The 20,946-nt window shown below is 46.5% G+C and overlaps 9 protein-coding genes across 9 annotated transcripts; 2 read left to right on the top strand and 7 right to left on the bottom strand.

The window, feature by feature from the left end:
* Positions 1-145: 145 nt before the first annotated feature.
* On the bottom strand, positions 146-912 carry I302_107672 (uncharacterized protein; the record flags this gene model as incomplete). Its single annotated transcript, XM_019193199.1, has 3 exons — positions 146-154; positions 244-462; positions 601-912. 3 exons carry the CDS (start codon positions 910-912, stop codon positions 146-148), a joined length of 540 nt encoding a protein of 179 aa, XP_019044676.1.
* Positions 913-1,856: 944 nt separating this feature from the next.
* I302_107671 (uncharacterized protein) lies at positions 1,857-2,920 on the bottom strand (the record flags this gene model as incomplete). Its single annotated transcript, XM_065870514.1, has 3 exons — positions 1,857-1,978; positions 2,058-2,517; positions 2,600-2,920. 3 exons carry the CDS (start codon positions 2,918-2,920, stop codon positions 1,857-1,859), a joined length of 903 nt encoding a protein of 300 aa, XP_065726586.1.
* A 793-nt stretch (positions 2,921-3,713) lies between these two features.
* I302_107670 (uncharacterized protein) lies at positions 3,714-4,455 on the bottom strand (the record flags this gene model as incomplete). The annotated part of the gene is made up of 3 exons (XM_019193201.1): positions 3,714-3,746; positions 3,826-4,044; positions 4,108-4,455. 3 exons carry the CDS (start codon positions 4,453-4,455, stop codon positions 3,714-3,716), a joined length of 600 nt encoding a protein of 199 aa, XP_019044678.1.
* Positions 4,456-5,323: 868 nt separating this feature from the next.
* I302_107669 (uncharacterized protein) lies at positions 5,324-6,004 on the bottom strand (the record flags this gene model as incomplete). Its single annotated transcript, XM_019193202.1, has 2 exons — positions 5,324-5,551; positions 5,612-6,004. The coding sequence occupies 2 exons, from the start codon at positions 6,002-6,004 to the stop codon at positions 5,324-5,326; spliced, it is 621 nt and encodes a 206-aa protein (XP_019044679.1).
* Positions 6,005-6,509: 505 nt separating this feature from the next.
* I302_107668 (uncharacterized protein) lies at positions 6,510-6,999 on the bottom strand (the record flags this gene model as incomplete). Its single annotated transcript, XM_019193203.1, has 2 exons — positions 6,510-6,752; positions 6,811-6,999. The coding sequence occupies 2 exons, from the start codon at positions 6,997-6,999 to the stop codon at positions 6,510-6,512; spliced, it is 432 nt and encodes a 143-aa protein (XP_019044680.1).
* Positions 7,000-7,444: 445 nt separating this feature from the next.
* Positions 7,445-11,317, bottom strand: I302_107667 (uncharacterized protein; the record flags this gene model as incomplete). The annotated part of the gene is made up of 12 exons (XM_065870513.1): positions 7,445-7,567; positions 7,715-8,056; positions 8,203-8,297; positions 8,389-8,599; positions 8,675-8,844; positions 8,995-9,548; positions 9,604-9,695; positions 9,778-10,017; positions 10,120-10,257; positions 10,336-10,506; positions 10,578-11,021; positions 11,081-11,317. 12 exons carry the CDS (start codon positions 11,315-11,317, stop codon positions 7,445-7,447), a joined length of 2,817 nt encoding a protein of 938 aa, XP_065726585.1.
* A 561-nt stretch (positions 11,318-11,878) lies between these two features.
* Positions 11,879-13,846, top strand: I302_107666 (uncharacterized protein; the record flags this gene model as incomplete). Its single annotated transcript, XM_019193205.2, has 8 exons — positions 11,879-11,948; positions 12,171-12,441; positions 12,597-12,734; positions 12,806-12,923; positions 12,982-13,232; positions 13,342-13,437; positions 13,526-13,707; positions 13,806-13,846. 8 exons carry the CDS (start codon positions 11,879-11,881, stop codon positions 13,844-13,846), a joined length of 1,167 nt encoding a protein of 388 aa, XP_019044682.2.
* A 495-nt stretch (positions 13,847-14,341) lies between these two features.
* I302_107665 (uncharacterized protein) lies at positions 14,342-17,528 on the top strand (the record flags this gene model as incomplete). The annotated part of the gene is made up of 5 exons (XM_019193206.1): positions 14,342-14,863; positions 15,097-15,841; positions 16,033-16,306; positions 16,436-16,602; positions 16,756-17,528. 5 exons carry the CDS (start codon positions 14,342-14,344, stop codon positions 17,526-17,528), a joined length of 2,481 nt encoding a protein of 826 aa, XP_019044683.1.
* Positions 17,529-18,038: 510 nt separating this feature from the next.
* Positions 18,039-20,616, bottom strand: I302_107664 (uncharacterized protein; the record flags this gene model as incomplete). The annotated part of the gene is made up of 8 exons (XM_019193207.1): positions 18,039-18,098; positions 18,179-18,820; positions 18,888-18,986; positions 19,046-19,195; positions 19,271-19,600; positions 19,658-19,731; positions 19,793-19,810; positions 19,875-20,616. 8 exons carry the CDS (start codon positions 20,614-20,616, stop codon positions 18,039-18,041), a joined length of 2,115 nt encoding a protein of 704 aa, XP_019044684.1.
* Between the last annotated feature and the right edge of the window lie 330 nt (positions 20,617-20,946).

The following is a 20,946-nucleotide window of genomic DNA, read 5'->3' as shown; positions in this document are numbered from 1 at the left end:
GACTAAAGTGAGATTGACTAAAAACAAATACTGAACTCGCAGCGGTATATGAAGAAAAAGAGTAGGACAACATCCTATCACCATCCCCATCCAGTACCGATCTTCTCCCACACAGAAGGGCAGTGAGGTATGAGCCAATGGGAAATTAAGGTTTCTACGAGAATTTGAAAAGAGTGCAAGTGATCCGTTTAATCAGCCAGATTACATTACACTCAGAAGTGTACGACCAAAGTGAGAACTTACGACGTAACTCTTCAAATAGTCTTGATTCCACTTTGGAATCTCCAAACCCTCGCATCCTCCTTCCTTGATGCATTCACCTATTGGACAAATGACATTGGCATTCTTCACCATATCTTCCCAACTCTCGTTGGAAAGGGATTTGATGTATGGAGCCTTGGTATCAAGTTCGATCCCGTGTGTGACCCCTGAATGACCACCTTCGCGGAGATTGGCATAGCACTAGAGTACAGCATAGCATAGCATGGTATTGATGAAGATCAGCCAACAACCAATTACAGTCTCGGGCCCAGTCTCGTGAGAACCGCCTATGAGAGTGGCAGAGTAAGATACTGTACAGTACAGTTATTTCGGACTCACCGTCATATTATATTCCCTATCTTTATCTTCCAATTTGGTCGCTTCCTTGGCCTTATCGTATGTTATCCATGTGAACTCCTCCCCTGACAATCTAGCCATAGTAGGATCGGTCTCGAAGAAATAAACTTTCTTCTGAGGTCCCCAAAATGTATCGGTCTGATTATTGGGGTTGACGTATCTCGAATAGGCTGGGAAGGTCACTTCGATCGTTTCTGGTTGGTACTGTCCTCGCTTGGCCGCTTCGTCTGGAGAAGGGAGGGAATAGGCTACTGTCAAAGTAGCTAAGAAAACGAGTAGGTTGTTGGACATCATCTTGAGTATATGACTGTTAGGGCAAAGTAACGTAACGTATGAACGTTCAAGGCAGAGAATAGAAGTCAAAGTAAAACTAGAGGTACTGTACAACTGTATCGATATTGACACTAGGCAAGAAACGAATAAACACTTGAAGCGAAGAGCGAACGATACTATGAACTTAATGGAAAAATGGATCATTTATACCCTTTTCCAGCTCAACTACACGCAATCATTGAAATTTGGGATCCTCACTCGAGAAACGCCGTCCTTTGACCAACGGTCAGATCCTTTATTGATATACAGGATCGACGTTACTGAGTCCAATCTGATCCACGATATACTCCTGGAACTCTGCACGTACAATGGAATTCTGCATGAAACTTAAAATTACTATCAGTCCTATGATGGCGATTTTTGACCCTCCCAATACAATCAATGGAGCTAGTCGTTACATGTTGCTGTGAGACAGATAAGTGCAACATGTCATAATATCATCCTTTAAAGCATCCGGGTATTAATGATTGCTCTTCCTTTGCCACAAAACATGGTACACGTGATTGATCATACCGGTCGAACGTTGATTGCATGTCGTGTTGCAGGGCTTCCAGTTCTGATTGTGCTGAACGACACTGAGGATTGATGTAAAGAAACTCTACATGAAAGTCATCAAGTCCTCATCTTTGACATGTTCAAGGCTTGCAACGATTTTAGACGATCAAGGTCTGTGGAACAATGTATAAATGCTCCATGGGCTCATCTTGAGCGTACATGAAACAAGTATCGCGTAGACCGGTAGATGGCTACTCCATAGAGTGCGATTATAAAGGCAGTCTGAGTCAAAAAGATAGATGCTCGCCAAATCTCGGATTCACTAGCGTTGTAGATGCATGATCTGTATTGCAATCGCTATTACGAGTTTGTTAGACATGCAGTGATATTGTACTGCTTAAACGGCATGACTATTCATCCTCCTCCTCCTCCTCCTCCTCCTCCTCCTCCTCCTCCTCCCCCCTCCTCCTCCTCATCCTCGGGTGGATCTTCAGCTTCCACATTAACGTTGTAAGATACACCTCTGTGTTCCCTGCGAGTGCGCGCCTCGTCGTTTCCTCTGGGATTGGCTTTAGTGGCAGAATGAACGTCCGTTTCAGAAAGAGTGGTACTTAATCCCTCGGCTCTGAGTCCTCTACGCTTAGGATCATCCCCATCCTCATCGTCAACCAAATCGGAGACAGTGTCCACCAAAGCCTTGCCGATAGCTTTTAGCTTTTCGGTGCTCTCATTGGCAGTCTGGTCGGTAGTCTCGTCGGTGGTTTCCTCGGTAGTCTCCTGATCGGTGGATTCTACATTGGACATAGCCAGATTGTATCCGATGACAGAGGACCTTCGTGAAGTCTTAGGTTTGTAGGAGTTCTCCAAGTATGTTTGATCGAATTGCGGGATTTCCAATCCGGCGCATCCATCTTCGGCGACACATTTACCGGAGTCACAAATGACTATTGCGTTTGTCAAGATGTTGTCGACCTGCGTACTGCCGGTGGGATGGACACATGCAGCAGTAGTATCGAGCGAAAAGGTGAAATGATCGCCTGGCTTGTGCTCGTCGAGTATTCCTGCTGCGCACTATAAGTATGGGATATACCAATTACACCGTCAGCGACAACACCACTTGATCTGCTGACAATGAAAAAACATATATACTCACACTCATGTTGTACTTAAGTTTCTTATCGGTGGCAGTCTCCTGAGTTACCCCATCCTCATATACCAACCACCAAAAAGGTGTCGAGGCTTTCCCTTGGTGCTGACCCCAATATGAGAAGTGCTTGTTTGCGGTTCCTCCCCAGATCGTATCGTTCTTGTCGACCTTGGAAGCGTACCTTGTATTCGGAGCGAAGGCGACTTCCACGATGATAGAGTCCGATCCAGCCTCATCGGCCTTCTTGACAATTTCGGAAGGGACGGGGGAGGGGAGAGCGGTGATTGATGTTAAGGCAGCTAAGAGAGGAAAATATTTGTATAACATCTTAAGCTATATAATCGCCAGTTGATATATTCTAAATTGAATTAAAAAGTTGAAAGCTAGGTGAAAGACAATACTACTCAGTGTATCGTACAGTACGTTAGTGATAATTAACCTAAAAGTGTACGAGTTGATTCAGTCTTTAAATACCCGTAGACTAGGTTGATGAAAGTGAATTATCATCTCGACCCGAGGGTGATCCTCTGTCCTGAGATCCTGCTACGACGATCGCGCACACGACAATCCCCCATCGACCTCCTGAATGCACTCCTTGATAAGATCCCCAAAGACACACGTATGACAATCACTTGTGATGAGCAATGAATCAGAATCAATGAAAGGAATGTGCCTAGATTGACATGAGTCACTCCTGAAAGAGGCTGTGACGTGGTGTGACTACCTTTGTACCGTCCATTGTGTATGATAGCGACATGACTACATAACAAGCAATTTTCGAACGGCTGATTTAAGTGTTTCATCGCGGACAGCGGTCGATTCGAGCCTCCAACTGTACCAGTGTGAAGAAAGGAGAAAACATCAGTTATTATTTCTACTCTGTGTTGTTATACCACGAGGTTGCACTGCTAAGTATAGTTTGGGATCGCGCTCAGAATGACTAAAACTGATAGATAGGCCTTGCAAGAGTACACTACCCGGCAGAAGGAGCTCAATATCCTGGATGCAGAGGACACTGAATCTCATTTCGGTACAAGTACAATCTCATAAATACTTCTTCCGGCTCGCTCCCAACAACCTGCCCTGCCGTGTGTGTTTAGGCATTCTGGGGCTTGCGATTTTAAGGAGCCTGTGTCTCCTTTTTGACCGTTTTCTATGATCACCAAGTCGATGGATCAGCTATAACCAACAGCCTTTGGTATCGATAGCATAACATGACAAGGTGGACTTACCGCATAATCTTCCAGAAACGCTTGATTCCACTTGGGCATTTCCAGACCCTTACATCCATCTTCAGCAACACATTCGCCAGAATCGCATATGACGTTTGCTTCATTGACGACCGAGTCCCAATCATCCCAAGGTATCGGACTGAGGTACGGTGATTCGATATCCAGTCCGAAGCTGTAATATCCGGCTTTATCGATTCCTTCCAAGAGCTGGGCTTTGCACTGAGATCCACATACCTTGGGCGTCAGCCTCAGACCTCAGACAAGTGCAGACAAATCACTCACACTCATATTATACTTGATATGCTCATCTTTCAGATCCTCCTTCTTCACAGTCGTATCGTAAATCAGCCACCAGAAAGGTGCCGCCGCAGTGGCGTTGTTCTCCTGCCACACGATGTTTTTGTACATCGACTTATCTGACGTGAACATTCCATCTTCTTTTATCCATTCGCCTCCCATGACTGTATCGTTGTTCAAGAAGCCACTGATGTACTTGGAGTGAGAACCAACCATCAATTGAAGTAGAGCAGTTGGTTTATCTTGTTGGCGGTTCGCGATCTCGGTCAAATCGGAGGGCAATCCAAAAGCCACTGTCAAAGTGGCTAGGATGGAGAAGTATTTGAACAACATGTTGGGTATCGTTAAGCGATTGATGATGGGTTGTGAAACTCAAATTTCTCTAAAGATAAGTACCCAATATTTACACCTGACTATGATCAATTCAACAACCAGAAGATGAATGCATCAGTTAATCTTCGATCAGACCAGCCTTTTGAGGGGTTTTCAAAGAGGATCATGCCAAGTCATTCGACGGTGTTGGAGGTATGTATGAAAGGAGCACGAAGGGGATCAAGCAATTGATTGGTCGTTGTCCTTTTAGTGACTCCGTATAACCATCTGAGACAGGACAAAAGTAAATATGCAAGGAGAAAAAGATATAAGGCCGCATTGACAATGTTACGCTTGTGTGTGCGCTCCATTCAATAAGGGTAACCAATAATTAACAGCTATTTTGGTGGGATCGGGCGAAAGGATTCACCAAACACGTTACCGTATCATCGTTTCTCCTCCCCATAGAGATCATCAATGAAAGGACTGCGTTCCCCTATGGAATGGAGCCAAAAACGAGTCAGCGCTGTTCATCCCGTTGAGGGTAAGTTCATCAGTGGCCCAAGCGGTACTATAAGCTGGCAATGTGTTCACTAAGCTTGTACGAGGCAGTGCTGGTACAGTTGCTAAGCTGAGTGGCTGTAGTGTTTTATGCCTTGCTGTCTTTTGGGTGCTCCGCCCGCTTTACATTTAGGCCGTTCAAGCTGCGCGCATGCAACAGCTACAGTATCAGGTGTGCTCGGTAACATAAGCCATGCCCAACTTTCACCGTTACTATAAAAAACAAATGGGAGATGGCATTATCTTTGGCATAATACAAATTTCTTGATCGATAAAAACACCTGACTCTACGACCCTAGCTATCACACAAGAACCGCACGACTACACTTTATCGTTGTGGTACATGCTCCTGTAAGAACATCTGATCCCACTTCGGCATCGGCAGATCCTCGTATCCATCTTTGTGCACGCATTTGCCAGTCGGGCAAATCATGTTCGCCTCGTGAATAATTGAATCCCAAGTATCGCCTTCCAGTGGGAGGAGGTAGGGCTTCTCAGCCGAGACTTTGAAGGAATGTTCGATCTTGTCGCTCTGGGATGAGGCTTGGATGATGCACTGGTGTGTGAGTTAAAGGTGTTCAGCATAGGTAAACCGAATAAAGTATGAAGGACTCACGTTCATAAGGAATTTCAGATCATTCTCATCATCCAGTTTCTCCGGATCAGCCATAGGTCTATAAACCAACCAATTGACCTCGGTCTGACTCCACTCATTGACAATCTCCGACCCCGGATCATAAGAGAACGATACATTATGAGTAGCAGGACCAATCACTTCGGGTCGTCTCTCCGCTTCTGGTCTACCGAGATCGAGAGTGAGTTTAGTGAGTGAGGGAATCTTGACATTTACCTGACTGAACTGTAATTTCTCATCTGCACGCCCTTCCTGGGTCACCTTTTCTGTTTTTCTTTTCCCGTCTGAGCCTGTCTCCAGCGCAGGTGCTAGACCATGACACATGGAGATGAGGGAGGCAAAGAGCAGTGTGAGAGGTAAGAGGCTGATAGTCATGATCTCTTCTTACGACGCCTTAATTTGATTTGATGGTTTATGTGTAGACAGATGCAGAATGACGATACTGTACAATACAGATGTAGAAGATGACGACACTCGACACTCGATCAGAGATGAATGGCTTATCCAGTACAGAATATGTGCTTGGAGGAGTGGGCATGTTCTGTTTGATATTCTCAAACAACAAGTTGCTATCATCGTGTCTTGGCAGTGCGGACGATCAATCAGGGGAGAGCCAATTCGGGCTCAATTACTCATTCACCAGGACAAAGGACAATTAAGGAGAATTCTGAGAAAAACTTACACAGTATAGTGAGCTTTGACGGTTTCGTTGGCAGTCAGCCCAGTCGTGCCGTAGTCATACTTAAGATTACTGTCCTCCACAGCATATGGTAGTATGGAGAGTATGTCCAAAAGGGGTTCTTTAGAAGACACCAGGATATTCAGAGCTGATGTGCCATTCTTTATTGCCCACATTTTACTCTACCGCCTACTCTCCCCCTCAAACAAGACCTTTCCAATCCTCCAACAATCTCTGATCCCATTTAGGAATCTGCGTCTCCCCACAACCTCCTTCCCCCTTATAGACGCATTCACCCGTCGGACAAATGATGTTCGCCCCATTTACGATCTGATCCCATGTCTCTCCCTTGTCGTCCACGGGATGGACGTATGGTTCAGTCGTATCCAGCTTGAAAGTATGTGTTACTGTGCTACGGTTCGTGAACGACGCTTGGAACGAGCACTAACGTATCGTTATGGGATATAACCGTCTGTTCCGCCTTCACATCTAATCAACTTACATTCATCTCGAACCTCAAACCCTCATCCGCCAACCCGTCGGCCCCAATCCCGGGATCATAGATCAACCACTTGAAATTCTGCTGGACCCATCTCCCATCAACAATCTTACTGTCATCTAAATTATCAAAATTGAACCCCAACGACAAGTCCTCAGATCCAGAGATGGGCTCATTTTCGTGTATACCCATGATGTCAGAGAGTATAATCTTGATCTTGCTATGTGGGGGAATACTGTAGTTGATCTTCGTCACATTCAGGCCTCGTTTCGAGTCGTCTGCCCCTCCGGCTAGGTCAGAGCTGGCGGTTGAGATGGCATGGGTCAGAGGGGTCAGTAACAGGGAGGATCATAGGATTGAGGATACACGGGAGGATAACGATTTCGAGATCATCTTGTGATGTTCAGTCCGGTGATGCTGTATAATCAACTATTGCTTGGCTGGCTTGTTAATCCCACTGTCTGCTTGGAACTTTCTGCTGCTCCTGTCTGTTCCTGATACTGTACTGAGTGTTCGTATGAATGGACGCTCTGGAGATATGAATATCCAGTCGACTACAGTACAGACAATCAGGAGAGATGTCTACAGGGGATGGTCAATCCATTGGCGTATCCTTTGTACAATGATTGCATGAGGTCTAAGGTATACCCTGTAACAAAGTCATCACCCCCGACGGCGTCATAATCCCAGCAGCCGTTGAGAAATCGTACTCTGCTCTGATCAGATCGTGGAACTGCCTATAGGAATCTACAATTGCGTTCTGCAAGTGAACATCCAAATATCAGCTAACTCCTCTTCTCCTTCTTCTGCGACAGTCCTACTCTATGTAAAGGAGTGCGTATGGCAAACATATGCTCAGATAACGGGGGGTGACTTGGTTCCAGCAAGGATAAAGGAGACAACTCACCTGAGCAGGCGGTATCAATACCTGAACAGTTTCTTCATCCTCCAAATACCTCCTTAACTCATCTTTCCACGCCTTGAATTCGTTATTTAATAAGGTTTTGAATTCCTCATGCACCAACTTTACTTGAGCGGGGTTCGAGAATTCTTGGCCAGACAGATCAGATACGTTCCCTCCAGCGGTAGAACCAGATAACAAAGTGTGTGAGATCGATCCTCTCGTTGAAGCTGATTTTGTCAGGTACAGGGTACACTTGTCCAAGAAGTTCTTGAGTGGTAGGGTCGATTTGTGTACGACAAGTGATATGAGGTCTTCACATGCTATTTTCAGTGTACGGTCCACGTCCTGTCGCATTGCATTCTCAAGATCAGCTTGATATTGCTTGATGATTCTCGGTGTCTGATCGGAAATGACAGAGATATAACCTCTCGTTCGAGGTCTTATTGTATGACAGAAGTAGGTTGGATCAGACTGTAGCAATTCCCACTCACCGTCCTTGCATCAGGGGCAAATTCAGCTTTTACGATTGACCCCCTCTGGTAACCCAAAAAGGTACCCGCATTGTCCAAAAGCGATTTCAAGAAGTCTACATGACGTTCCATCAGCTTAGCTTTTGCTCCTCAAGTGAGATTGAACAGCGACGTATAAGACATAAAATTCGCTGGAGAATAGCTCACCACCAAGATTACTCCAATCCCTTCTCTTATACCTTCCGCTCTCCAGCCCCAGACCAGCAGTCATCTCCTTCAATATCAACAGATGCCTAACCAAGAACAATTTCCCATCTATCGACTTATCCTTTTTCGCGCTTAATAAGTCCGCAGCTGACGAGAGAGACTTTCGACAGACTGGAATCGCTTCTTGTGCTAGATCTTCGAATACCGCGGTCTACACCAATCATGCTCTTGTCAGATCATGGTCAAGTGGTAAGATCAGAAGATATAGACAGGGGACTACACTCACATCCACATATGTGTAAAGACACGACAGGATCCAAAGTGTAACTCTCAGAGATGGATACCAGCTTTCCTGAGCTTCTGGTGGCGGTAGAGTCAAGAAGGACGGTTCATCGTCATCTTCCTTATCTAACGAGAGTGCTTTGGTACGTTGAACGAGCTTTCCATTCGCTGAGCCTGTAGTGTGAGCACAAGCGTCAGCATATCTCGTTCGTTGCTGAAGTATACATGATAGATTGCTTTGGAGTGGCGGTATCGGTCATACCCATTCCAGAAACCGCAATGAGACTTGTTCTGACTGAGATAGAAGACAAATCATTCACTCACCACCACCCAATTTCTCAGGATATTCCAAATCCCCTTCCTTCGGCACATAGTACTCCACATCATTACTCAACAACGCCTGAGCCCTAAATACCAACCTCGTCTGCGCATCCTGCAGGACCATCTTCAAAAGCAATTCAATATGTAATCTACCCAAAGGCTTCCTCTTCTTCTTTGGCGCAGTCGGGCCGCGGACAGAATTGGGAGTATAGGAATAAGAGTTGTGGCGTGATATACTCGCGTAGGAAGATTGTCTTCTCAGTATCGAGGGTCGACCCATACTCATTGATATGGATTGAGATGAGCCTTGTCGAGCCAATTTGGGTCTGGAGCCGAAATAATCGTCTCCGTCCCTCACCCCATAGGGTGATTGCCCACCGGGTGTAGAGGATGGTGAATACAATACTTCGTCTGGATCTTCTTCTTCGGATATATCTTGTACCATCAATGCTTGTAAAACTGTACATACCCCACACAAGACCTGTAGAGACGGTTCGTGTAGGATACGAGGTCGAAGATGGTCGTATAGGTAGTCGCAGAGAGTTTCGAGGTATCCGCTACAATATGTATTAGTATTGCCACCGAGGGGCCTTGATGAGGGGAATCACTTACTATAATACTGATTCACCGGAAAGGAAGAAATGTTTGAACAGGTTGAATTCATCCAGACACGTTTGTTTGAGATAGCTGCAACCTGATCGAGTCTATTGAGAGAAGTGGCAGACGCTCGGCATCAGCTTGGAAGGATGTGCATAAATTGCCATCCTCGGAGCCAGGCGCACTCACAAGATCAACCAAATCACTACCACTGGGATCCATTCCAGTAACTTCACTCATTACTTTACCACCCATCAGTGATTGTCTAGTGCTTATCCAAGCGGCATGACATTCGCTCAACAACGGTGTCAACTCGTCTGGATTCGAGGACACTCTTGCTTCTAACTCTGCTAAGAGGGGTCGTAACGGTTGAGAAAGGGAGATGAATTTGGTATACAGTAATGCCTGAGCAGCATTTTCAGATATTCCCTATAATCAGATGCGTCGATGAGCACAAGCATAAACAAAATCAAGGCCCATCATGTCTGCAGCTCCGACTGAACTTGTGGATGCAATGTTAAGAAAACTCACTTTATCACTCAGTCGCTTAGCGATTTCCTGACCTAAGGCTTTTACCACGCTGACAAAGTACAACTTGATCAATGTCATACTTCTAGACATGCACTGCTGATACCTTATCAAGTACAATTCGGCATCCTTGAAATCGCGCTACGCATCCAAGTGGTATTGGTCAGCTGGGTAAGTTCAAGATCTCCTTACAGCTGAAGTCAGATAAATGTAACCCACATGTTCACCTAAGTAACCTAAACACTCATCCAACCTCTTCACCATAGGCAAGAAATCAGGTGACAAAACCAGTTTATTCCCAGGGTTGTTCAGCATCTTTTGCGCGACTTCAAGGAAAGTGAAGAACGTTAATCGGTGAGCGAGTTGAGAAGTATGTGTGAGGAGGTGCGTCTATCAAGTTCAAGATATCAGCTTAAACCATCGGAGGTCGATCCAAGTTGAGGGATGATAACACAACTGACCTGTTCTTCCAGTAGGTCCTCACATGCTCCTCTGAGACTCTCACTCCGCTCCTCAACATACGCCAAAGCCTTTAACATCTCTTCCACCTCCACTTCGCCATTCTCCAACAACTCGATCAGAGCATCGCATTTCTCCCTCAAACCTATGATCTCAGCTAGGTGATCCCTGTACAAACTATCCTGCTCGTGTTCCGTCGATAGTGTCAATGCCGTGAAATGATCTAAGAATTGCTGAGGGGTGTTGATGGTTGTGGGATGTAATGGGTCTGGAACACTCAATTGGCTTTGGGGAAAGGTAGAGGTAGGCTGGGGCGTACCAGGTACAGAAGGTGGTCGGGAACGTGAAGGCGAACCAGAGGGGGAGTGAAGATGTAAGGGTAGTCTACTTCTTATAGGGGTGGTAGGGCGTGATGGACCAGGTTGAGGTTGATCTTCTCTTGTGAACTATTATAGATTCCACGATCAGCTACACATGGATTCCCGAACATTACGATGCAACTGACCTTCTCTGGTAATGGTCTCTCGCCATACTTCTCTTTCACTACACTGATACTCTGCAGCTGTTCATCCGATAATGGTGCTTTGCTCTCCCACTCGTCCAATGATATGACCCCTCTACCGAGAGGAGTGGGCACTCGAGAAGTGGAGGTCGACCCTGCTCCTGCTCCCGAAGCTAGATTCAAGCCTGACCCGAGATTGGGTCGTCGAAGCTGGAATGGCGGAGTTGATGAGCGTGACATATTGGAGGATGTTCAGCCACGCCCGAACGGTCAAGAATTGTTGTCGAACTACTGAGGTGAAACAAGACTGATCGATGATGATGATCACTCTCCTATTGACAGCAACAGCAAACAGCAACAGCAAACAGCAACAGCAAACAGCCAGAACGACGAATGAAACCACGCGACGACACGTGGAAGCAGCAGGCAAAGTTACGTAAAATCCCAAAGTCCTGCTTTGACGCGTGGCAATGAACTGGAGGTCAATGCGGGGAAAATAACAGTCTACTAGCAGTGAAGTGAGGTTGATGCGTTTCAACTGAATAGAAGAGAGAATCGACCATATATCCATATCCATATCCCTCTCATACCTATCATACATATCATACCTATCATACACCATACGTTACCACACTCTGCAGTAGGCCATCCTTCACTGCACCAGGACGGTCGGACCGACGAAATCACTATCAACATCCACTCTTTCATATCGAACAACCATCGGGTCGACCAGACACTCCATCAACCTTCACACCCTCATCTATACTCCTTTGACCAAAGAATCCTCACACCCAAATCAAAATGGCATCGAGAGCTTCAAGAGGTAGAAAGCAGGCAAAGAAGGGTGTCCAACTGACCTTGATGGTCGTAGGTGAGTGGTCATCCTCAACTTTGCATGGACTGCGGTCGTATTAGAGAGTGTATTGAGAGATATCGAACGATGCACGGACCTAGAGTGAAAAAAAGAGACAATTGATCCTCCCTTTGTCTCCCTCTATGAGACCGCTTGCGCTCTCGTCTTCCAAAGCTTCGCTGTAACAATTCCAACCATGCAACTATCTGTCCTGGCGCTGATGACCATGTTGAATTACAGGAGCATCCGGCACAGGTCGAACCACATTTGTCAACACCCTCGTCGAGTCTGTCCTGCTCGAACACAGGACCGCCAACTTGCTCGTCGATCCTTCCAACCCTCATTCGGGCTTGGATCCCAACCTGGTTCAACAAGCTGCGTCCGCTGCCAACGTCGAAGAACCAATCAGGATTAAACCTGTTAATGTTGAATTAGAGGAAGATGGTGTAAGGATCGCTTTGACTGTTGTTGATACCCCTGGGTTTGGGGATGGGATTGATAATGAGTATGCGTGAGTTATTCTATCTTTATGTACATAGCTCATTTACCGTAGAAGTGTCTACTCATCATCCTATCACCCGAAGTTTCATGCCAATTCCTTGTCTTGTGACTGGAGAAGGTCAAGTCGAACGGGCTCGTGCGCTAATGACCTATGTGTATTGTCAGATTCCAAGAGATCTCATCCTACCTCGAAAGGCAATACGACGACATCTTAGCTGAAGAATCAAGGATCAAACGTAATCCCAGATTCAGAGATAACAGAGTACACGCTTTATTATACTTTATCCCTCCCACCGGGCATGCGTGAGTGAACAGTATCCCTCATATCAGCTACCTCTTCCTGTACAGACCCATAACTGACATGATGCGTTCAGGCTACGAGAGATGGATATCGAGCTTATGAGAAGACTTTCTCCCCGAGTCAACGTCATTCCCGTTATTGGTAAGGCGGATAGTCTGACTCCCACCGAGTTGAGAGCTTTCAAGAAGAGGGTGAGTATCATTTCTACGTCATATGGACAGTATGATGCTGATAATGACACGCACATAGGTGATGGAAGATATCGAATACTACAATATCCCAGTGTACAACTTCCCCTACGATGCCGAGGAGGATGACGAGGAGACCATCGCGGACAACTCGTCTTTGAGGGCTTTACTTCCCTTCGCCATTGTCGGTTCAGAGGAGGAAATTATGATTGACGGTGAACCCATCAGGGGAAGAAGGTACCCCTGGGGTATAGTCGAGGTTGATAATCCTGATCATTCGGATTTCTCGAGATTGAGAAGTGCTCTTTTGATGTGAGTCATGAAGTGTTATCTACACCATACCAGTTGTGTGAATCGTCTTATATCCTGGTACTGAAAAATCAAGTCGAATCAATGCTCATTCCTATTCTACGTGTTGCAGGTCCCACCTTACCGACCTCAAGGAGATCACCCACGACTTCTTGTACGAGAATTACAGAACTGAGAAATTATCAAGATCTGTTGGTGGTAATGATCCGTGAGTTTACTCTCCGTCAAAGCAGATATATCGCCACCTTCAGATGCTATCACAAAGAGATGCTGATCTTTTTTATCCATGCTCACAGCGACTCTTCAATCCTCCCCGAGGACATGGCCAACCAATCCGTTCGACTCAAGGAAGAACAACTCCGAAGGGAAGAGGAGAAACTCCGTGAGATCGAGTTGAAGGTCCAAAGGGAGATCCAAATGAAACGACAAGAATTGTTGGCCAAGGAAGATAGTTTGAAAGTCCTTGAAGCACGATTGGGTGGGTACTGTGAGCAAATTCCGATCCGTTCTGGATGAGGAATTCGTGTAAAGGTAAAGATTGAAAACGGATCGCTGACAATTGGTTTCGTTTGATAGCTGCTCAAGGTAACGGTCATTCTAGAGATGGTACACTCTGAGCTCGCTTCAGTTCTCGATAAGTTCCAAAATGGGCTTGCCTCCCTCTATCAAATGTCACACGAAATGTCTATATCATGTCCCTTATGTCCTCTTAATTCTCTATCTGAAATAACGCTTTGAATTCCTCACTTATCTTCTTCCCTCGTAGGTTTGATCCCCTGTCTTTTAATGCTTTGACTATATACCTTTTTGCGATCGCTGTGATATGTGCATACGATGGAATGCTTGAATGAATGGATATACCTATTGCCAGGGTCGTGCAAGCATGAGCAGGCGATAGCAGGATATGGACACAGATGTGTGTTGGAGGTATGAGTTGCAACCACTGAACTCGACTTGGAGACGCGTTTACGCGTTTAACCGTTCGTTCGTTCGGATTTCAACATATTTCGATATTTCCACTATTATCACCACATAGCTATACATCCTCGTATGGGCTTAATCACTCCTCATCATCCAATCTGATCTGAGCAGTGTTAGTCACCCCAAGCAAAATGACGATACCCGCCTCATCTACACCCCGTCGTTCAACGCGAGGAACAATCTTTACCCCCTCTCCATCGGCGACCCCATCGCTCAAACAGGCCAATACGACCTACACATGGACTTCTGCACCATTACCCTCTTCTTCCTCCTCGTCTTCACACCCTGATGAAGCTGGGAAGGTACGGTACAACTCCTACAGCCGTATAATCTCACGAGTGGGATCTACACCCCTGAAAATCGGTGGACCATCCAGTAAGAAGATCAAAGCTGGAAAGGGGGATGAGGAGAGTCGGTTCACGGTGGGGGATGGGGTGCTGGTTAGCGTTGAAGGGGGGGATGAGGGGGTGGGGATATTGATTGGGCTTTGGGAAGAGCCTTCTTCTCCAAACAACGATGATGATGGCGGACAAGAAGAGGAGGATGGAGAAGATGAGGAGGAAGAAGACGGACCAAAGATGATGGCTGAGATTCATTGGGCGTTTAGGAAGGTGGATTTGCCGGGGGTTATGAAGAATGTTAATGTTGAGGAGGTGAGTGTGGGGTTCTCTCTTCTTTCGAAAACAGGAGGACGCCTATCATCATAACGGACACATTATATTCTCTTGGAGTAATAAAATGAATTCTATCTCATGTTGGACCGGTCGTCCCCTACGAGAAAGTCCTCCCATCTCTACAATGCGACACTTATGTCATATCTTCCACCCTCATACCAACTCCAACTCCCAAGCAAACAGACAGATGCTAATTCCATGCCCAAATACAGAACGAAGTCCTCCTAGCCGCCTCTCTCACCTCCCGACCAGTCACCTCCATCCTTCCTCTGCCCTACCTCCTCCGAACCATCCCTATCTACTCCAAGGCATTCTACCGAGACCAATTCCCCGAGACCAAATCGAAAGTGAAAGGATGGTCGTACATCCGTCAGGGGGTGTACTGGTGTCATCGGGCGTTCGATAAGTTCGCTAAAGGTGGTAAGAACTGGAGGGTCGATATCGACCTGTGGAGAGAGGGCGGTAAGAAGACGGGAATATGGGATGTTCCCGTCTTGGATCAACGGATGAAGGATGATACGGACGAAGAGGATGAGGAGGAGAGCGGGGATGATGAAGGGAGTGAAGTTGAGGGTGAGACTGTTGAGGGAGAGTCGGACGAAGAGGAGGAGGATGAAGCAGAAGAGGAGGAAGAGGAAGAAGGTTTCATACCAGGCAAAAGGAAACGTTCCAGACCGGGAGTTCTCAAACCACGTAAAAAGCAGAAAAAAAACAAAAGGAAGATTATGAACCTCCCTCGACGAAAGACTAAACCACATCCTAAATCCCTCACAAAAAACAATTTACCATCTTCGATCGAGTCGTTGGAGAACCTTCCTGTGGATCCGTATGAGCGGGCTCTGAGGCTGTTGCATGTTGGGTCTACTCCTGAGAGTTTACCGTGTAGAGAGGAAGAGTTTTTGGACGTGCTAGGGAAGGTTGAAGATGGGGTTGAGAGTGGGGGAGGGGGATGTTTGTGTCAGTGTGCTTTCATTTCTTCCTGTGTAATCATGTCTGTCTCTTCTCCATGTGAGGCTCGGTTTATTTTGCCGTGATTCATCTCGATCTGGATGCTATTCCATTCGCGAACTTCCATCCTCTATAGATTATCCTGCCTTCCTCTCCGCTCTCAGAAGGTTCAAAACAAGCTAATCCTGCTCCCCGACTAGACATCGCCGGCGTCCCAGGAACAGGCAAGACAGCCACCGTCCACGCTGTGGTGAAAGAGCTGAAACGCAAAGCAGAAGATGGCGAGCTTCAACCATTCTCATACGTCGAGATCAACGGGTTGAAGATCCCTTCGCCTCAACACGCTTATACGGTGTTATGGGAGGCGATCAGTGGGTCTAAGGGGAGTTCAACCAAGACAGCGTTGAGGGGGTTGGAGAATCATTTTGGGAGGAAAGGGGGACAGGGAGTTAGGGGACCGAGGGGACATACTTTGTGAGTATTGCTCTGCTGATAGGATCAGTAAAGTGGAGGAGTCATATATGAGAACGGGGTGAGGATGAAGAGGAAAACCGAGAATGTGTGTTACAATATGCTGACCATTCGTCCACCTGCCAATCCCAGCGTCGTACTGATGGACGAACTCGATCAACTGCTCACTGCGAAACAAGATGTAGTGTACAACTTCTTCAACTGGCCCACCATGAGGGATTCGCAATTGTTCGTTATAGCAGTGGCGAATCGAATGGACTTGCCACAACATTTGGCGGCTAAGATCAAGTCGAGAATAGGTGGGTCGACGTTTATGCTGCTCCACTAAAATTCCGTCTTCTCTCGGACACTCATGTACATCATGGGCAGAATGTGTCTTACTATGACGACTAGCACCTTACCACAATATACGTAAAGAAGAATCAGCTGACACCAGATGATACCGCACACAGGCCTTCAGACAATCCTATTCCAGCCATACGATCGAGCCGCCCTAATTTCCATTATCCAATCACGACTCATTGCCCACCCTTTGGCTCCTTCGGGTGATCCAAAAGTCTTGTTACCCGATGCGATAGCTTTGGCAGCTACCAAAATGGCCGGAACTAACGGAGATGCGCGAAGAGTGTTAGACGCATGTAGACGAGCCGTCGAAGTGGCCCTTGAAGGTGGTCTATCCTCGACTTCGAGTTCAAGCAATACCAAGACTGTCAATGGGTCTACTGCCAAGCAAACCGGTTCAAGCACCAATGGGGTCGGTGTTCATCCCCACCCAGTCACAGCCAAAGAAATGATGTCAGTCCTCCAAGCGATGTCTCAATCTCCCGTCAGTAAATTCATCGGGGGCTGTTCAATCCAACAGAAATTGATGTTATGTTCCCTCGTCCGTTGTATCCGTCGCGAAGGGATCCATGAGATTAGTTGGCGAAACTTGAAGGGGGATTTCGACAATCTATCTCGATCGTTTAATATATTCGAGAATACTTCTTCTATCGCTCTGAACACGGAAGGAGGATTGGGGGTGGAAGATAATATCTTACTTTCCAATTCGGAGTTGAACATTATACTTAGCAGCCTCCTCTCCTCCCATGCGTTGATTTGTGGGATTGAGGTGTATAGGAGTATCGAGGAAAGGAAGGTCGCGCTGGGGATGGAGATTGGCGAGACGGGGAGGGTGTTGATGAATGAGGGTGAAAGTTGGAGGAGGGCTTTGGCGGGTGTATAGAACAGTAGAGTGGAGTAGAGCTTGGTTACTGGTATTGGTATTGGTTGTACTGTATATAGCTTATATGATATATGTGTTGCCAATCCATCGCAAGAGTGCATTTCCTCACTCTCTTGAGAAGGAAAATGGCATTGTCTCGTGCATGTCCGTGACGTGCGGTATGTCTTTTTGAAGCGAGCCAATATCAATACAGGACTAGAGATGTGTAGATCGGAACGGAAAACGACACGAGTGCCGTACTGTATTACCGTCCGATCAGGTGACCACGGTGCCATTGCGATTGACGAAACGATCATCGAAAAATATCCATTCAAATATCAAACCCAGTCTATACACACACAATCGTTACAAGGAGGATAAGAATGACCCGTCAAAATAGGACGTTTTGATGTATCAGGTAACTCGAGAAAAGAAAAGGAAAGAAATAGGGTATCAAATGGTCTCAAGGAACTTGTCTATATGAGATCGGTCAGGAATATAGATGTACTGTACAAAGGATGCACGATAAACCTAGAAGATAGTTTGAAGAGCTTCTCCCTCAGGTTTGATACCTCTTGGAGCGGGTGTGATCTGCAAGATGAGATATTTTTAGTCAGCCTATGTGGTAAGACCAGAAAGAAAGGGAACAAGTGGGAATGACAGACACTCACATTAGCGTTCCTTCCAAACGTGAACCCAACCCAGTTATTCCTATTTCCAATACCCTTCTCCTCGACCGCCTCGACATCACGTTGTTTCTTGAATACCTCCGCGTACTTCGCCATATCCTCAGGACTAGAGAACGAGTCAAAGTATCCTACGTCCGTCTCCCCATCCAAAACCGGTACGAAGGGCGCGTCGATTGACCTGAGATTCTTAAAGGGGAGTGAAGAGAAGAAAGGGAGAGATTGAACTTCGTCCAAGGTCGTGATTCGATCTTTTGGATTAGCGATCAATCGAGTGACAGCGTCCCAAGCAGTATCAGTCAAATTGAAAATGAGATCTTCAGGTCGATCGTACACTGGTCGTCGAAGGACTCTAGTCCAATTCTTCAAGTTCGCCCAAGTTTCTTCAGGGGTAGATCCGGAGAAGGGTGGGAACCCACAGAGGAACTCAAAGAGGATACAACCCAATGACCAGTAGTCAGCTGAATAGGTGTATGTCTTTCCTCGGAGGACTTCAGGGGGCATGTAATCTGGTGATCCGACTACGGAATCGGCGTATCGAGGTTCGGCCATTCGGATGCTTCGGTAGATCGTTCGTCGTTCTAGGGTCGATCGGAAGACGAGTTCTTCATCTTTGACTTGGTCGAGCTGTAATGTCACAAAGTGTGAGCACGTGCATATGGTATGGTTTGGTATGAGCGAGGTCATAACCCACCTTCTGCTTCATCTGGTCGATCTTGGCGGGGTTCAAAGATCCAGTGGCCAGACCGAAATCGGTAAGTTTGACATGACCAGTGCCGTCAACCAAGAAGTTCTGCGAAGTCGAGATCGTCAGTCCCCCTCGATGACCCATGCAAATGAGTGGCAACTCACCTCAGGCTTAAGATCTCTATGGATATAACCCAATTTATGCAGTTCATTTACACCCATGAACATCTCTGCGGCGTAGAATCTAGCATGTTCTTCTTTGAGGACACCAGAGTTGTTAAGCAGAGTTCTGAAATCACCTCCTGGAACGTATTCCTGGACGTATCAATCTACATCAGCTCATGACACTCTACCGGAATCAATCAGCTGAAATCGGAGAAATCAACTCACCATAGCAAGATAAACGTGCTCCGAATCTTGGAAAGCATACAAAAGTCTGACCAACCACGGGGTCTTGACCGCCGTCAAAATATCCCTTTCGACCAGAACATGTTTGACTTCGTCCATCTTGGCAAGAGTTCCTTTCCTCATCTTCTTCAGAGCGCACACCTCGTTCGTGTCCGCCTTTCTAGCCAAGTAAACGGAACCATATCCTCCTTGACCGACTTGAGCGATGATTCGGAATTGCTCTACTCTTAGCTTAGTTCTTCGCTTTCGGAGTAGGACTCGCTCTCGACCATTATAGGATGATACCTCTTTTTGGTATTCCGGTCCAGAAACCTAGCCAAAAATAGTTAGTATCTTAGAGTGATGGTGTAGTGAAAGGACAGAACGTACGCTTCGCTGAGCAGTGTCAGCTTTAAAGTTCTCAAGACGCTTCTTTCTATTAGCGATGTATCCTAGGAGATCGACTATAAGAAAACGGGATATGAGCTGGGACGCCGTACATCAGATCGTCATTCCACAACTCACAGTAGTAATCCAAGAAATCTGATGAGCGGGTAATTTCGCATCAGTCGCAGTCGCAATGGTAATGTGGTAAAGTTCAACTCACAGATCTGAGCAACAGTGGCTTTCCTCTTCATTTCAGCAGATTCAATCAACTCCCTCTCCCAGAGCTGGAGACCTCTAGGTTTATCATGTTGAGTCTCGTACCGTTGAGTCTTCATGTGGACATCCTCGTTATACGCGTTGCCTCCTCGTTGAATTGCGTAAGGGTTGGCAGGATGACCCTGAGCAGCGCCAGCTCTAGCATCGCTCCTAACAGGCTGAGCTTGTTGGTGTTGAGCAGGAGGTGGGATCGAGGAAAGTTGCTTCAACATTGCTGGGTTGATGGTATTCTTCATAGTTTGCATATGGACATCATCCGACTCAGGGACATATTGACCTCTTGACGCTTGGACCGCTTCTCCATGAGATTGAGGGTGGTAAGCCTGACCAGGCCGAGGAGCGACAGGTGCAGGGGAAGTCTTGTTAACCTTGACAGGGGTGGTAGGAGCCCCTTGTTGCGATTGTGAGAACAAGAAAGAGAGATAGTTGGATCGTTCTTTCTCGTGTCCTCCTGAGGAAGGTGGTGGAGTAGGTATATTCTCTTTACTGCTTACGAAGGATGATCTTGTACTTTGGGTTGATACGGGGATCTTGGATGGAGAAGGTTGAGCGATACCTGAAGAGGTGGATTGTGATTTGATGTGAGATGATCGGGAGGATGATTTGGACGATTGGTCGGATGAGGAGGTGGAAGAGGGGGAAGGGGCTTGTTGTTGATTTGTGGATTTCAAGACGCGTGAGAACATCTTGCCAAGGTTCAAGCAGGGGTTCGGGATGGGATGGGATGGGCAGTGGGCTTTCGATCTGATGCTATGATCAAGATGGGATAGGATACAAGATATATATGTCTGTCAACAATTGGGTAGTGGTGGAAGAAGTGGACAATGGACAGTGGACAGTGGTTGGTTGTTGTTGTTCTGTTAATGCCTTGTTGTTGATTTGGTTTTGACAGATTTAAAGTTGGTTGGTGTATATACAGTGTAGATGTTAGTTCAACGTGACGCGACTGACTTTGCAAGGTATGACATAACCAGGTCTGGACACCACTGGGATAAAATGTAATAAATTACCAGACC

The sequence above is a fragment of the Kwoniella bestiolae genome, chromosome 6, assembly GCF_000512585.2.
Source record: "Kwoniella bestiolae CBS 10118 chromosome 6, complete sequence".
In the NCBI taxonomy this organism is placed as follows: domain Eukaryota; kingdom Fungi; phylum Basidiomycota; class Tremellomycetes; order Tremellales; family Cryptococcaceae; genus Kwoniella; species Kwoniella bestiolae.
The sequence above is the reverse complement of the archived record's forward strand: the minus strand, read 5'-3'. Positions and strand labels throughout refer to the sequence as shown.